Source organism: Oncorhynchus mykiss, chromosome 11 (genome assembly GCF_057628025.1).
Source record: "Oncorhynchus mykiss isolate SJ-2025 chromosome 11, ASM5762802v1, whole genome shotgun sequence".
NCBI classification, from domain to species: domain Eukaryota; kingdom Metazoa; phylum Chordata; class Actinopteri; order Salmoniformes; family Salmonidae; genus Oncorhynchus; species Oncorhynchus mykiss.
In genome coordinates, this window is record NC_143032.1 from 44478951 (window position 1) to 44495762 (window position 16812).

Genomic DNA, 16812 nt, shown 5'->3' on the forward strand with positions numbered 1-16812 from the left:
TGAGGGGTTCTCCATGCCCTCCCAGAGGCACCACAGAAGAAGGAGAGAGGGTCCGGGGAAAACTTTGACAGCTTAGAGCTATCCCGCAAACTTCTTCTTCTCTGAGCGTCTCAGTCAAATCCAAAGCCAGTTGGTAATCCCCTGTAAACCTGCTCCTCTCTCAACAAAGAGCAGACTAATGAGGCAAACTAGACAATCGTGGACGCTTTTACTGCAAGATTAGGATGAATTACAAATGATATAATATTCTATATGTACACCCCCCTACTCGCCTTCTCTGCCATCCTCGACTGCTCTCCCTTTCGCTCTCTCTTTGTCCTCTCTCTTTCCCCTCGTCCCTCTCTTCCATGCCAGAATTATCTCTATTATCTCTGTTTCGCTCTCCCTCTCTTTCTCCCCCTCACTCTCTCTCTCTCTCTCTCCCTTTCTCTCTCTCTCTTCCTCTCTTCCTTACCTTCTCTCACCCTCCCTCTCTCTCCTCATACAGTTCTGCCATCCCCATTCAGGGCCATTCATGAATAATCCTTGCAGTAATTTGGCTCAGACGAGGCCTGACAGTATCTGTTTTGAACACATGTGCAACAAAGTGGTGGTGGCGGTGGGGGGCTGAGAGGAGTAGGGGGCTGAGCCCAGGGACACGGGCGCGTTGCACTTCACCCTTGTTAGAACAGTGTCCTTGGCAGAGACGCAGAGCTTGCCCTTTGTTAGAAGGTGCGTGTAACAATGAGGTTGATTTAAAATGGATTTCATGTGGCCAGCAAGACAAGGTGCACTAGCCTTACGGCAGCCTGATAGCTCTCAGGGTGACAGCTGTGAATTGAGGTCTGAGTGTGGGCTGAAGTATTGCTGCCTAATATGTGTCACCTACCTGCATAAATATTTATGCCCCTGTTCAAAGCAGGGAAGGAGGGAGGAGGGGAAGGGAGAGAAAGTTGGAAAAGTTGAGCACCGCTTCAATCAGGTGACAAGAGGATCTAAATTAGCCCCCTCTCCCCAGTTGATATTAACCTCTTCAAGGCCTTGTGACGGAATACACCTTTACAGATGTAGGATCTTAATTTGAGCCAGTTTGCTACAGCAGGAAAACAATCCTGCAGCAACAGGAAATGTGGATTATTATTTTGATTATAATTCATGGACATTTTTTGTAGGGGAAAATCAAGTATGACATTTCAAGGTGGAAATAACAAACTTCAGAAGCCTTTTTAACACTATAAGTTTTACATTTCCTGCATTGCATTTCCTGCATTCTCCAGCAACAGGGTGATCAAATTAAGATCCAACATCTGCATCATGGCACACTACAAGCTCATCGTATATACACACACATCTCAGTACACTCACCCAGATAATAGGATAGAGCAGATGGCCAGGAGTTCTTCCTGGGCTTGCACCCTATCTCACACCACTCTACATTCTACTCACACCACTCTACATTCCACTCACACCCCTCTACATTCCACTCACACCCCTCTACATTCCACTCACACAACTCTACATTCCACTCACACCACTCTACATTCCACTCACACCACTCTACATTCCACTCACACCCCTCTACATTCCACTCACACCCCTCTACATTCCACTCACACCACTCTACATTCCACTCACACCACTCTACATTCCACTCACACCACTCTACATTCCACTCACACCCCTCTACATTCCACTCACACCCCTCTACATTCCACTCACACCACTCTACATTCCACTCACACCACTCTACATTCCACTCACACCACTCTACATTCCACTCACACCACTCTACATTCCACTCACACCACTCTACATTCCACTCACACCACTCTACATTCCACTCACACCACTCTACATTCCACTCACACCCCTCTACATTCCACTCACACCCCTCTACATTCCACTCACACCACTCTACATTCCACTCACACCACTCTACATTCCACTCACACCACTCTACATTCCACTCACACCACTCTACATTCCACTCACACCACTCTACATTCCACTCACACCACTCTACATTCCACTCACACCACTCTACATTCCACTTACACTCGTCGCAAAGCTTGTAACAGTAGGTGAACACTTTTGTCTTGTTATTTTCTAAGAAATGCATACTCTTTGACTGTTTTCTGTCTCTCCTTTCCTTCCATGAAACTCACAGGGGCCCCGGTCTTTTGAAAAAAAGTAAGAGTGCAAAGTCGCCATCCACAAAAAGTGTCCCTGATGACTTGGCTGTCTGGTCTGACGTTTTTTTGGTGAAGGGGGAGATCCGGGGAAATACATTCATAAAAGAGGAAACTCAACCGCCTAGGTATTGTATGTTTATGTGCCGCAAAGTATCTCTTCATCAGCTCAAAAAAGGGAGGAGCCATTACCTGTTGACCAGGAGTGCTCTCAAGGTCACCTGACTCATCCCCTGGTAAGTTGGCAGCAGTGTGGCCCAGTCCCAGGCCCAGTCTCCCACGGCTGCCTGTTGATATATGAGGAGACACTATTGTTAGTTATTAATCTGAGTTAATATGATCAGTAAATTACAGCTCCAGCTGGGGTGGACTAACTAAGGAGGAGGGGGGGTCCTGAACGAGGACGAAGACACGCCATATCAATCATGTCCGCACAAGAAGGTTTTTATTCCAATAAGACAGCAATTAATTTATAAATCCATTTGGGGGGATGTAGCCATCATTTATAAAAAGATAAATACATTTTGGGAGGGGAGTCGTTACTCTTCGAACTGTTTTCTCCATGGCACACCGCCCAGCCCCCCCTTTCTCTTTCACTCTCTTTCTCACTTCCTCCCCCTCTCTCTCTCTCTCGCTCTCTCTCTCTCGTTCTCTTTTTCTCTGTCTCTGTCTCTCTTTCTCTTTCTCTCTCCCCCGCCTTTGTGAGCAGGGAAGAACAGCACTTTGTCGGAAAGGCAAATTAAATTCCGATTGCTTTGATTGCCAAAATGTCACTCTTAACTCCAGGCTGAGTTTAATTGACAAAAGGAGGAGAACGTGACTACTGCACCCTTCCCTTCCCTCCACCCCCCCCTCTTCTCCCTCAGAGGTGATTGATGGATCTGGCTTTTTTCTCTCCTCCCTGCATTTGATTTGACAAACAACACAGGCACCTAAAGCGGAGAAGGCATTTTAATCATTCTCTTAATAGGGTGTTTCTATGCAAAGCTATGCAGCCTCCTCTGATAACGAGAGAAACAGAAAGCCAGAGGATTATAGTGTGTCTGCTCTGAAGAACAATAGCAGAAACGCAGGTCTTTTAGAAGGAATCACAACAGCATCAACGCATCCCAAAGAGGTACAAAGAGAAAAATGTATCTGGAAAATATGGGACTTTGTTGATTGTTATGTATGATATCGCTGGTGTGTCCCATGACAGAGAAGTTATCTCACATTGAACCAGACTACCTGTAGCTCCTACAATATCAGACATTTTAACTTGACGTTGATGCAAAGCCTCGGGGAGACCGTTTGGGGTAATGGGGCTTCTGCTCAAAGCCTTGAAGAGCTGGTCATTAAAAGTCGCTTTAAAAATAAACGGTAAAAATGCCTCTTCTCGTTCACGTTTAATGTTTCTTTGGACTCCTTCACAGACATAAATGCTGCTCTGAGAGAGAGAGAGAGAGAGAGAGAGAGAGAGAGAGAAAGAGAGAGAGAGAGAGAGAGGAGAGAGAGAAAGACCTATGGAGAATAGTGAAATCTCCAAAAAGCTTCTGAGGTGGTCACTGTGCCCAGTACTCCCCATTCCAACACAACTTTAGTGGCCTTGACCCAACTTTAAAGACACATACAGGTAACTGCTAAAATAATGGATCAGCAGCATAAAGAGTCTTAATAGAGCGATGGGCCACCAAGAGCCAGAACAGCTTCAATGCTCCTTGGCATAGATTCTACAAGTGTCTGGAACTCTACTGGAGGGATGTGACACCATTCTTCCACAGAAAATGCCATAATTTGGCGGTTTTGTTGATGGTGGTGGAAAACGCTGTCTCAGGCACTGCTCCAGAATCTACCATCAGTGTTCAGTTGGGTCGAGATCTGGTTACTGAGATGGCCATGGCATATGGTTTACATCGCTTTCATGACCATTCAATGACCACTCGTGACCTGTGGATAGGGGCATTTCCATCCAATGGGGCCATAGCCATGATTTGCCAAAATAATGGCCTGCCCAGCACTTTTGTAAATGATCCTAAGCATGATGGGATGTTAATTGCTTAACAATAGAACCGCTGGGTCTCGCTGGACCCCCCCATCAAGCTAATAAGCAGTCATTCTGACTTAACAGAGGAACCACACCTGTGTAGAAGCAACTGCTTTCAATATAGTTTGTATCCCTCATTGTGTTTCCATTATTTTGGCAGTTACTTTTACATGCACACACACATTCAGAAAAAAATACTGAATTCAAGATTTACAGAATACTTTCAAGTTCTTAGATGTGACATTTGAGTTTATCAAAAATCTTGCGTTGTGTGAGAAAGACAATTATAAACTGGGTGGTTCCAGCCCTGAATGCTGATTGGCTGAAAGCCATGGTATACCACGGGTATGACAAAACATTTATTTTTACTGTTCTAATTATGTTTGTAACCAGTTTATAATGGCAACAAGGCACCTCAGGTGTTTGTGGTATATGGCCAATATACCACAGCTAAGGGCTTTATCCAGGCCCTCCGTGTTGCGTTGTGATTAAGAACAGCCCTTAGCCGTGGTATATTGCTTAACTATAGCTTTCAATTGAAACAATGGTATCAAAAAAATAAGAAGAATGGACAGAGGACCAACCTGGTCTAACTTGTTGCTGCCGATGTGGTCAAACTGGTGGAGGGGGTTGAACCGGGGTGAGGGGTGACCAGGGCTGTCTGTTCCCAGGTCAAAGGTTACTGTCTGAGGAGAGTCAATTGGGGGGTCACTGGACACACACAGCTTGGACCTCAACAGTGGCTGGAGAAACACACAGAACAGAAGGATTGGAGGGAGGGAGAGAGAGAGAGGGGTCAGAGAGTTTGCATTTCACACTTTTTCAAGAACACAGGGGCAAGTACAGCTGTCCTCAAAGACAATTATCTGGAAGGTCATTTAGCACAATTCCTATTATATCTTTGCCGTTTTAATTAGTACATCTCTGATTTTAAAAAAGTACAGACCCAGACATAATGGACACTGGGATGCTCTCCTTCCACCTATTCCCTGTTTGATTGGCCCAACAGAAGTAGAAACTAATCAGTTTCAGATATAGTTCCAGAGATCCAGTAATGGACATTGGAATGGTCTGTCTGTCTCTCCCTCTCTCTCTCTCTCTCTCTCTCTCTCTCTCTCTCTCTCTCTCTCTCCCCGTCTCTCTCTCTCCGTCTCTCTCTCTCTCTCTCTCTCTCTCTCTCTCTCTCTCTCTCTCTCTCTAGAAATGAATCAGACCTCATTAGAAATAGAAACAGAGATACAGGACAATGGCAGAGGATGAGGATATGTATAGACATCCAGACACAGAGATAACTATTTCATGGTAGGAGCTTACTTTCTACCCTCATTTCTACAGTGTAACCTTTGGTATGGTTTTGCAGAAGTGCAGGTGGAGGAACAGGCTTGGTGCGGTGGTGGTGGTGGGGGGAGTGGGGTGTGAACAGAGGCACACCAGTGTGGATCCACTACACACACATCAGTCAGCCTGTCACCCACCCCCCCCCCCCCCCCCCCCCCCAGCCGTCCAGCCGTCCAGCCTGACCTGGCCATCCTTGCCTTGACCTTGTCTGGGTAGAGGAGGCTACTAGTAGGGGGTACTTTGGAACATGTTTGGGCCTCGCCATCTCCTGGCTGCAAAACAACATCCCTCTACCACTCACTGAGGCTGAGAGTCGTGGAAGAAGGATGAGTTGAAGAGATTTTAATTGTGGTATAAGTGGACTTGGTGCTATGAGTTACAATATTGACAAATTACATTATATTTGCGTACAGCCACCATAAGAAAAAGGACAATAACCAAGAAGATATTTGAGGATCTTTAGACTTCTGTCCTCCTCCCACCCCTTTCCTTCCTCCCTCTCTCCATCTCTCCAGCCCCATCACTCACCTGTACTACACATACAGTAAGTTACAGGGAGGTCAGTGGATACTACCGTGTGATGGTGTCAGAGTTGGGTCTTCCTGGTCTCAGCCAGGCAGTAGGCGGATCCAGCGGTAACCCCCCCACACTTTCACCTGCTCCCCCTACCCCTTCCCCCCCCAGAGCAGACGCCAGCCCCAGGCCAGCGGCCACCAAATTGCGGGGGAGAGGGAGTCCTTCCTTACCTCATTGACTTGGATGATATGATAGATTTGCCTCAGGTACTCGGAGCCACCTGGTTTGTGGCAAATCTCCAGGAGTATCAGCCCTATTTTCTGCTCAGTCGCCTCAGCCACACTGCCGCCCCCCTCCTGTGGAACACCACTCTCGCCCCACTCAAACGCACTGAGAGAGGGAGAGAGACAGAGATAAAGAGAGGGGGGGGGATGAAAGAGTGAGAGATGAGATACAAAGAGAGAAAGAAGGAGGCAGGGGAAAACAAAAAGCCACAGTTACCATGAATATCTGCTACCTGAACATTCCATTTCTTTGAGGGATTTAGCCAAAGAGCTCCAAATACATGGCCACGCTTTATTCTGTTGTGACCGCACTTGAATGTATATGGAAGCTTTACACTTTAAAAACATGTAGGAGGGTTCAAGGTTTGGGCTTTTATTTCCTTGCAGCACTATTGTTCCCACTTTTCATTGAATGTTTCAATTACAGGCCTTTTTTCTAAAACCGTTTGTGTGGATCTCGTTCTGCAGCATTGAGGTGTGTATGGAAAGTGAACGTAAAGTATAGATACAGTGTGTTCTGTTCTATCAGAGTCTCCAGGCAGAGGTGTTTCAAAACAGAAAGGCCTGGAATTGATAGATCTGTGATTAGGATATAAATTATTTCACTGTGCGCGTGTGCTTGTGTGCATGCGTGCGCAATATCCACACACACACACACACACACACACACACACACACACACACACACACAAGCACCTTACCCTAGCAGTGGCCCGAGTCATTTCCCTGCCCTTCCTATGTTCCTCGCCATTGCCACGACGCTCGCCGTCCGTCAAACGCTCTCCTCCGTCCGGACGGACTTCCTGTCATTGTTTTTTTCCCCTTTCACATTCTCTCCCGCTCTTCTTTTTGTAATTATAAGGTGGCAGAAACATTGTCGCCTGTCAGGCAGCTTTTGGCGGATGTGACATTGAGAGAGGTGGGCGAGGTCCTTCCTTCTCCCGGTAGCGGGTCCGTGTCAGCACCTGCGCTGTATCCTTTCCTGTCCATCACTGTGCAGGTGAAGCAGATGATTGGATTCAGTCAGCGGGGTGATTAATGAGGGCCTCTCTGGATTTGGGACAGCCTATCAATCATGTCATTAGGGCCAATGTGCCCTGAAAGAGGCAGACCTCCGCCAAGGAATAACTGCATTCATCTTCATCTGTGTATTCATCCCGTCAGTCCAGTCAGGGTCACCATGATGGAGAACAATAATCTTCTCCTCTACAAATTACTTTACAAAGACAAGTTGGAGGGGGGGGGGGGGGGGGGGGGGGGGGTGGTAGAGTGTGTGAGAGGATAGGTTGGGGCGGTGGGGGGTTGTTTTTAGACTGGCGAGCCCCCATTCCCTCCCGCTGATGCCACTGTACACTGATTGTTTACAACCCAGGCTTCACTTCCCAGTGAAGGTTATTTTAATGAATAGTAATGATCTCAGAGAATGGCTCCGACAGGTGATACATAATCACTCTTTCGCTTTTTCCCCTCCCATTTACCCCCTCTTCTCCGTTTTTTTCTGACTTCCACCACCCCTTGTTCCTGTCACTAGGAGCCGGCCATTTCCTGGAACACTTGAGCTAATCTGTTCTCCGTCTTTCTCTCTCTCTCTCTTTCTTTCTGCGAGCCGCTGTGTTTGTGTGGTTCCGTTACCCGGACAGCTAAATCATTTTTAACGAGGATAAATGTGTCCAGACTTTTCTGCGTTTCTCGTTGGTCTTGAGTGGTCAGAGGTGCAGGTTCTGGGAATAAGTCACCAAGCTCGGGTTCAAAGGGCAGACAGTATGAGCCAAACTCAAACCCAATTTCCCATTGCCTTATTTTGTTTTCCATTCAGACTGTAGGATGTCCATCAGTTACGATAAATATCGTGTCTCAGAATACATTGATCTTGTTCATACAGGTTCCCATGAATAACGGCTGCAACCGTTGACGCAATCCACCAGGGTACACACACTGAATTAAAGAACATTTCTGAATAGCATACTACTCATTAAATCATTCTGTCACAAATACATGAATGCAATTTGGCTGAATACACCATGAATCAGACTGAAACACTTTTGTATTTTATTGAACCTTTATTTAACTAGGCAAATCAGTTAACCATCCTGCTGTGTTCTGGTCGAATTGGACCGATTTACAAGTTTTCTCTCTGAAAAAATGTAGTTAATTTTAAATCTGATTGTTTTACAGTTCCAAGACTTGGTCCACACAGGGCATCTGAACACACAAAATACATGTTGATGATTTTCAACACCTGTGATGTTCCCAGTCAAAAATGACCGGTCATTAGAAATGAATGGGTGAGACTACAATTAGTGTAGAAAATTGAGTTCAGGCACATGCCCATTCATCACATGGACACACTTCCTCTCCCAGACCCCCACATGCATGTGTGTTTGAGCACACACACCTCACTCCCCTTCTTGGCTTCCATGGCAACCCCCACAGGAACCTTTCCCCAATATAATCTTTCCCCCACAGATACCACACCTGTTGGCATTCTCACAAACAATTGCAACATTGTTTCAATACTCTATAGAACTGTTCTCGCAGCTCTGGTATGTACAGCTTTTTTGAGGCCTTGCTCACAATTCATTCTGTGGCAGCACAATGACCAAACGATATACTGTATGTGAGGCTCTTGATCATATCTTTGATCATGACTCTGGTGAGTCCTTGTTAAACTTAGACACAAAGTAGTCTGTGATAAATAGTACAATATGTTTCATCTGAGTATTTGTTATAGGCTTTTTTTTAAACTCAAAAACGAGTTGTATGAGCTCAGGTCAATGAGGCCTGCAGGCCATAAATAGCACATACAAGTTGTGTAATGTTCACGTGTAATGTTCACAAGAACTGAAGTTGATAAAAAGGTCTAACACAACATTAGGTGATAATATTATATATATATATATATATATATATATATATATATATATGGATCTATAATCAGCTATAATGGGGTGGTCATTTTGGCCCGAGAACACAGAATGAATTAACATGAAACGAACACAACAGGAGGGTTAAGAACAAATTCTTATTTACAATGACGGCCTACCAAAAGGCCTCCTGCGGGGACGGGGGCTAGGATTAAAAAATATATATAAATACAGGACAGAACACACATCACGACAAGAGAGACAACACAACACAACATAAAGTGAGACCTAAGACAACAACATAGCATGGAAGCAACACACGACAACAGGGCGTGGTAGCAACACAACATGACAACAACACGGAAGCAACACAACACGGAAGCAACACAACATGGCAGCAGCACAATATAAGCGGTGCTGCTTGTGGCAACGTCATTTCGTCGGTTAAAACTGTCATTTTGATCCCATGGATGATCAGCCTTGGCATCCATAGCTCTGTCTGAGAATTTGAGAGTGGCAACATATCTCCAACCCATCCCTCATCTGTTTAGCAAAACAGTGGTGGGGTGTCGGTTTTGCTGTCCTTTGAATTGCAGAACGCCCCTTTAAGAAATGCCACCAATCTGAAAGGGCACTTTTCTCATAGGAGGGCAAAAAAGGCCCCCCTTAGGTCCCTATCTGTGTGTGTACCTGAATAGAGGCCCTTATCCTTCTACAGTGTTACATTGAGCCTGATGAAAAGGTGTTTCCCACGCCACCTTGAGCAGTAGTCATCCGATCGTAATTATAAGTAAACACAAAACATAGCGTGGGACCAAACACTTCCCTTGCAGGTCACCAGGAATTTATGGCAGGGTTGACTTCAGTTGCAGGTCATGTGGTTCTCTCTCAGGGCCATGCTTTCATATCATCTGCCTCAACCAATCTCCTCCCACAAAATGGCAGATGGATCACTCAACAGAATGATGTGTTGGAAGACATATCGCAGTTTCAATATCAAAGCTAGCGTGACTAATGATCATCTCTTTGGTTGTAATAAGTCCTGAATGGACAGTTGTTATGTTCGACACATCCTGAAGACTATAAAGAGAGAAATGGATTGACCGCAGCTCCGTGTTTGTACACACAGCAGGTGTCCAGAGTTGACCTCTCACCTCTCGGAGCAGAGCTTGCGGGCCTTCTGCAGGATAAATTAGGTTTGGTTAGGATTACAGTTAGGTTAGGATTAAGTTCGGTTGTCCTCTCACCTCTCGGAGCAGAGCTTGCGGGCCTTCTGCAGCTGCATGGAGCACCACTTGGGCCTCCTCTCCTCCAGAGCCTGCAGTACCTTGTGCACAGTGGGCTTGGGCACACCCTTCTGCTGGCCCTGGCCCATGGTCCCCTGGAGGCACTCTGACAGCAGGGCCAGTCTCTCCTTGGCCCCCCGGTCCAAAGGCAAGCCGCACAGCAGCTCCAGTGAGTTGGGGTCCTCCAGGCACTGGCAGAGACAGCTAAGGAGGGCCCAGAGGAGCAGGCCTGTGGAGCGCAGCTGCCGAGCATGCTGGGAAAGGTGTTTCTCTGCGGTGTGAAAGAGGAAGCGTACTGGCAGAGGGAGGGAAGCCACGGCCGAGGGCAGGTTGGTGTAGATGAAGGAGAGGGCCTGGAGTGCCAGATTCACCACACCTGAACAGACAGGAGAGACAAACCAGGGATAAGGAAACAAAGTGTTTCAGACAATACTGAGCATTAAATAAATATGTTAATTTAGCCAATGGATAATCAATTGTGTTCCGGTGTACTACAAGAAGAGATGCAATGCAAATATACATTTTTTGATCCACACAATTTAGTCCACACAATAATCCAGCTCAGAGTGAGACAGTGGCGCCAGTACGTACTATTAGCTGATTCCCTCCCCTTGGGTGTCTGAAGGGTATAGCTCCACTCCCTGGGGACTTTAGTGAGGATGTTGTCTGGGATGTCCCGTCTGAGCAGGGAGGAACAGGGATCCTCAGAGGCCTGCCAAGCCAGTACCATGGTGACCAGATGGCCCAGAAGGCAGTGGACAGGCTGGTTGACCACTGCCCGGATAAAGCTGATCACCACGGGGACAGGCCGCACTGAATCTAGGACAGGCCAGGACAGGACAGGACAGGGTCAGCAATCACTTTCATGACAGAGGAAGAGTAGTCGTTCTGAGTGTTCCAAAAGGCTCTTCTTCTAAATTGGCTAATGCTTATCAATAGTTGTATTTACATCAGCAACTTATCGAAACCTGGGGGAATCAGGTGAGAAAACTCTGTCAACCACCACATAAATCACAATTTCAGTGCCAAGGAGAGAAAGATTATTTGAGGGTGAACAACTGAAAACAGAACAACAGATTTAAAAAGCTGAACGTTGCAACCGTAAATCTTTTGGTGCGGAGAAGTTTTTGAAACCCACTACCAGGGGAAGAGAGGTATTCTGTATCAAAGCCAGGTGGGCATTAGGTGTATACCAGCTTTGCCGAAGTCAGGCCTTTCAACGTTTTGGCCTTCAATACCCTGTACATATTAGTACCAGATCAGCAACAGTGTGCAGCTGTACGGCACTCATATCGTTTCCATGGCATTAGCAGTAAAACAAAGAGCTACATCAGAGAGATTTAGTACAGTGGCAGAACTGGAATGCATTGAAGTCCCAGGGGAATCCTACCATCTATAACTCTCCATCCCTTCAAAACAGAAAAAAAAAACGACGTGATATAGGCCTGCTACATGGTAAAGCAAGACCTCTGTCTCCAAAACCTCAACCCATTTGTCAAAAGTCACCCCATATTCAAAACCTGTTCACAACTCAGCACTTATATAATCACTGACTACTTCAACACATAAGACTTCAGCCAGCTCCAGCTGATGGTTAAGTCATTGGACATCACAAACTGTAAAGAACACAGAACAGTAGAGAAGTTCCCAGAGAGATCAATAGTTTGGTTCGGGGAACTCCTGTGCCCCAAAATTCAATTACACACCATCTCAGTTGGGAGGTGCATCCCAGAGCAGCAATTAAGCCAACGATAGCAGGAGACACACAGAAAGAGAGAGAGAGAGAGAGAGAGAGAGAGAGAAGAGAGAGAGAAGAGAGAGAGAGCGAGAGAGAGAGAGAGAGAGAGAGAGAGAGAGAGAGAGAGAGAGAGAGAAGAGAGAGAGAGAGAAGAGAGAGAGCACCGGGTGACATTGAGACGACAGGAGTGAATCCACCACTGTCTTCTCTCCTTCTCCCCTTCCAACCTCCTACCCAATCACCCTAATTTATGCTACAATAATTACCTCTCGCATGTGATGGAGAAAAAAAACTACAGCAAAAGGAGCTGGGACTCCACAGGAGCCCTGATTAAACCCAAAATCAAAAGGAAGTGTCAGGGAATAATTGCAGTCTGTGTTATTGAGCACTGAACGATTAGTAGTACGATCAGCTCGACAGGATGAGCTGATGTTGGAGCGGGACTTCTTCTATGTTTTGTCATGGAAATGACAACACGTAAACAGTCACCAGAGAGCCAGTTAAGGGAGGGTTTGCGCTGCAGTTTAGGATTATTTGTACTGAGCCTCGAATCCATTCCGATAAAAGCCCACTTCGGACGTGGTGTATTCGTTAGAATGGTGACGACAGTGTTTACCTATGGGCATGCACACACGCTAGCACGCATGCACACACACACGGCCACATAACTACTAATAGCGTTAGCCTATATGTGGATTTGAACCTGATGTGGGTCAAACAGACATCTCAAATAGTTTCATATACTTTATTTTAGGTGTGTTTAATTTAGCTTGGAGTTTGTACTTTTGGGACTATTCCATTGGTTCCATTGTACCAGTCGAACTAAATAAATTGCAGCTCAAATTGGATTTCCCAAAACGTGATATATTTGGATCCAGATCTAAACATTAGGGACCATGACAAAGTTAGGACATACCGTTGAAGTCAAACGTTTACATACACCTTAGCCAAATACATTTAAACTTAGTTTTTCACAATTCCTGACATTTAATCCTCGTAAAAATTCCCTGTTTTAAGTTAGTTAGGATCACCACTTTATTTTAAGAATGTGAAATGTCAGAATAATAGTAGAAAGAATTATTTATTTCAGCTTTTATTTCTTTCATCACATTCCCAGTGGGTCAGAAGGTTACATACACTCAATTAGTATTTCATAGCATTTCCTTTAAATTGTTTAACTTGGGTCAAACGTTTCGGGTAGCCTTCCACAAGCTTCCCACAATAATTGGGTGAATTTTCCTCCTCCTCCTCATTCCTCCTGACAGAGCTGGTGTAACTGAGTCAGGTTTGTAGGCCTCCTTGCTCGCACATGCTTTTTCAGTTCTGCCCACAAATTTTCTATAGGATTGAGGTCGGGGCTTTGTGATGGCCACTCCAATACCTTGACTTTGCTGTCTTTAAGCCATTTTGCAACAACTTTGGAATTATGCTTGGAGTCATTGTCCATTTGGAAGACCCATTTGTGACCAAGCTTTAACTTCCTGACTGATGTCTTGAGTTGTTGCTTCAATATATCCACATAATTCTCCTTCCTCATGTTGCCATCTATTTTGTGAAGTGCACCAGTCCCTCCTGCAGCAAAGCACCCCCACAACATGATGCTGCCACCCCTGTGCTCACGGTTGGGATGGTGTTCTTCGGCTTTCAAGCCTCCCCCTTTTTCCTCCAAACATAACGATGGTCATTATGGCCAAACAGTTCTATTTCTTTAATCAGACCACAGGACATTTCTCCAAAAAGTACAATCTTTGTCCCCATGTGCAGTTGCAAACCGTGATCTGGATTTTTTTATGGCGATTTTGGAGCGGTTGCTTCTTCCGTGCTGAGCGGCATTTCAGGTTATCAATATAGGACTCGTTTAACTGTGGATGTAGATACTTTTGTACCTCCTGTCCTCCTGCATCTTCACATCTTCAGAAATTCCTTTGCTGTTGTTCTGGGATTGATTTGCACTTTTAGCACCAAAGTACGTTAATCTCTAGGAGACAGAACGCGTCTCCTTCCTTGAGCGGTGTGGAAATTGCTCTCAAGGATGAACCAGACTTATGGAGGTCTACAATTTTTTTTCTTTGCTGATTTCTTTTGATTTTCCAACGATGTCAAGTTAAGAGGCACTGAGTTTGAAGGTAGGCCTTGAAATACATCCACAGGTACACGTCAATTAGCCTATCTGAAGCTTCTAAACCCATTACATCATTTTCTGGAACTTTCCAAGCTGTTTAAAGGCACAGTCAACTTAGTGTATGTACACTTCTGACCCACTGGAATTGTGACACAGTGAATTATAAGTGAAATAATCTGTCTGTAAACAATTGTTGTAAAAATGTATTGTGTCGTGCACAAAGTAGATGTCCTAACCGACTTGCCGAAACTATAGTTTGTTAACAAGAAATGTGTGAGTGAGTGGTTGAAAAACGAGTGTTAATGACTCCAACCTAAGTGTACGTAAACCTCCGACGTCAACTGTAGGTTTCTTCAGTGCTTTTCTTTGGAAACGCAGTCTGCATCCTGCATTGTGTGCTCTCGAGTGCCTACAGAACAGCGCACTCCAGTGTAAAATATAGGTTCTGTATAGCAACAATGAGGTTTCAATACCTGCCGGGCTGTATAGATAGTCCCATAAGTGCCCTCTGTCAAAGTAAGTCTCCAGGGCCAGAGTCAGGGCTTTTGGGACATTGTTCAGAGAGCTGAGCACGTTGTACACAGCCTCCATAAACTCATCTCCAGCATCGCTCTTCACAGGACACACAGCATCAGCATCTGCCTCCTCCTCCACGCAGAAATCTGAAAATATAGGAAAAGTTGAAGTGACAGACACACATAAAATGCCAAGGACTATAGTGAAACCCAAGCATTCAAACACGTTCGGGAGTGCGAGTCAGTTTTGAATGGGGTCTCTTCAGCTGCAATATATGACCGTGCACTGCTAACCTTCCATTTCAACCTTAGTCGTCATAGTACAGAACATTCCCCAGCTGCACCTTCGAGGTGGGGGCTGAGGAGAGGTGGAAATAAAGCAATATCAAACGCGCCAAGCGAGAAAATATCTCAAGGCTGTCAAGGCTGTCCAAACTGGGACACGCCAACGAAAGGTAACAAAATAACTATTGGCATAGAAAATACACACCCACACATCTTTAGTGAAACTATACAAAAACAACTGAATCCCCAAGCCTCTTGTGGATGAATATCTAGTAGACGAAAGGCAGGAAATAAGTAGGAACACGTTCTGCCAGGATGTCCTTGTGGGGGTCGCTGCAGGCATGGTGTGGTGAGGGTTGGGGGTTGGGAGGTGGGGGTAGGGGCCGAGGGGGAGGGGGATCATCTGTGTTCCTCCAGTGGCACAGGTCCAGAGGCCGTCCGTCAGTCTGTTTTGTGTGAGATGACAGGTATTTGAATAGGAGGCCGAATGCAACGCAACACTCAATGAGCGGGCCCTTTGATGGAAGGCAGGGAGCTGTTTGCGTTCCCCCTTGACAAATGTTGGACTGTTTTAAAATGACAGGCCTAAATTACCTGCCGCATTAAGGGACGCAGGGGCCCTAATATCACCCGGCTTAATAAGAAGCCAGGAAGCCCATCGCCGCTCAACCACTGATGGGAATTGATTTCCTCTCTGTTTTTTTTCTCCTGACGTGGCACAAAAAAAAGTGGTCAAACATCCTTTGACCTACAATCACTCTATTACACTGCATTATGTGGATAATGCTGTGGCCTTGTAGTCTGTCGGCCTGGTAATTGGTCCTTAAGGAGAGGGCGCGTGGTGATAGCGCCATGCCCACTGTCGAGGGGAAAGGGGGGACTTATATTCATTTCCACTTGGGGTGCTGAAGAGCATGGCGGGTTAACTAGACACCTTTTAATAATTATCCCATTACGGAACCGGAGATGAGTTATGATAGATAGACTACTGTTCCATCTCTGAGGAGTCTCTCTCTCTCTCTCTCTCTCTCTCTCTCTCTCTCTCTCTCTCTCTCTCTCTCTCTCTCTCTCTCTCTCTCTCTCTCTCTCTCTCTCTCTCTCTCTCTCTCTCTCTCTCTCTCTCTCTCTCTCTCTCTCTCTCTCTCTCTCTCTCTCTCTCTCTCTCTCTCTCTCTCTCTCTCTCTCTCTCTCTCTCTCTCTCTCTCTCTCTCTCTCTCTCTCTCTCTCTCTCTCTCTCTCTCTCTCTCTCTCTCTCTCTCTCTCTCTCTCTCGTCTGTAATTGGAAGCAGACACAGTGTGTGATGATAATAAAACAGTCCTGTGTATAAAGCTGCTCATTTACAGAGAGGACCTAGCGTAGCAGAAATCCGTGCCCAGCCTGCTGGCGCTGCTGCGCGAGAGGACAGACCCACCCATCAGAGAGCAGTTAAGGTAGCAGTGGCTGCTGAGAGTTGGGACGAGGAGAATGGCCGGGTTTGTCTGGTTCCTCTTAATTAGCTGGTCTCCGAGGTAGAGTTCGGTTTGGTGGCGATGTTGATTTACGACGGTGCAGTGCAGGCCCGGGCGACGGTGGGGAGGGGAGAAACGCTAGCTAGCTGCCGTCGTCTTAGAAGGCCGGCGTTGTTATTAATGAGGTCGCTTTAATGTGAATTAATGTACAAGTGCACAACAGT

At 45.9% G+C, this 16812-nt stretch overlaps 1 protein-coding gene across 1 annotated transcript in view; it reads right to left on the reverse strand.

Annotated features, from left to right (window-relative positions):
• Positions 1-16812, reverse strand: part of kiaa0825 (KIAA0825 ortholog) — a 169847-nt gene that overhangs the window by 85933 nt on the left and 67102 nt on the right. Inside the window, exons 14-19 of the mRNA XM_021620901.3 lie at positions 14813-15001; positions 11071-11298; positions 10441-10855; positions 6276-6435; positions 4776-4934; positions 2361-2455 (exon numbers count right to left, since the gene is read on the reverse strand). Coding sequence (XP_021476576.3) covers positions 2361-2455; positions 4776-4934; positions 6276-6435; positions 10441-10855; positions 11071-11298; positions 14813-15001 — 1246 coding nt within the window. The remainder of the gene's footprint in view (positions 1-2360; positions 2456-4775; positions 4935-6275; positions 6436-10440; positions 10856-11070; positions 11299-14812; positions 15002-16812) is intronic.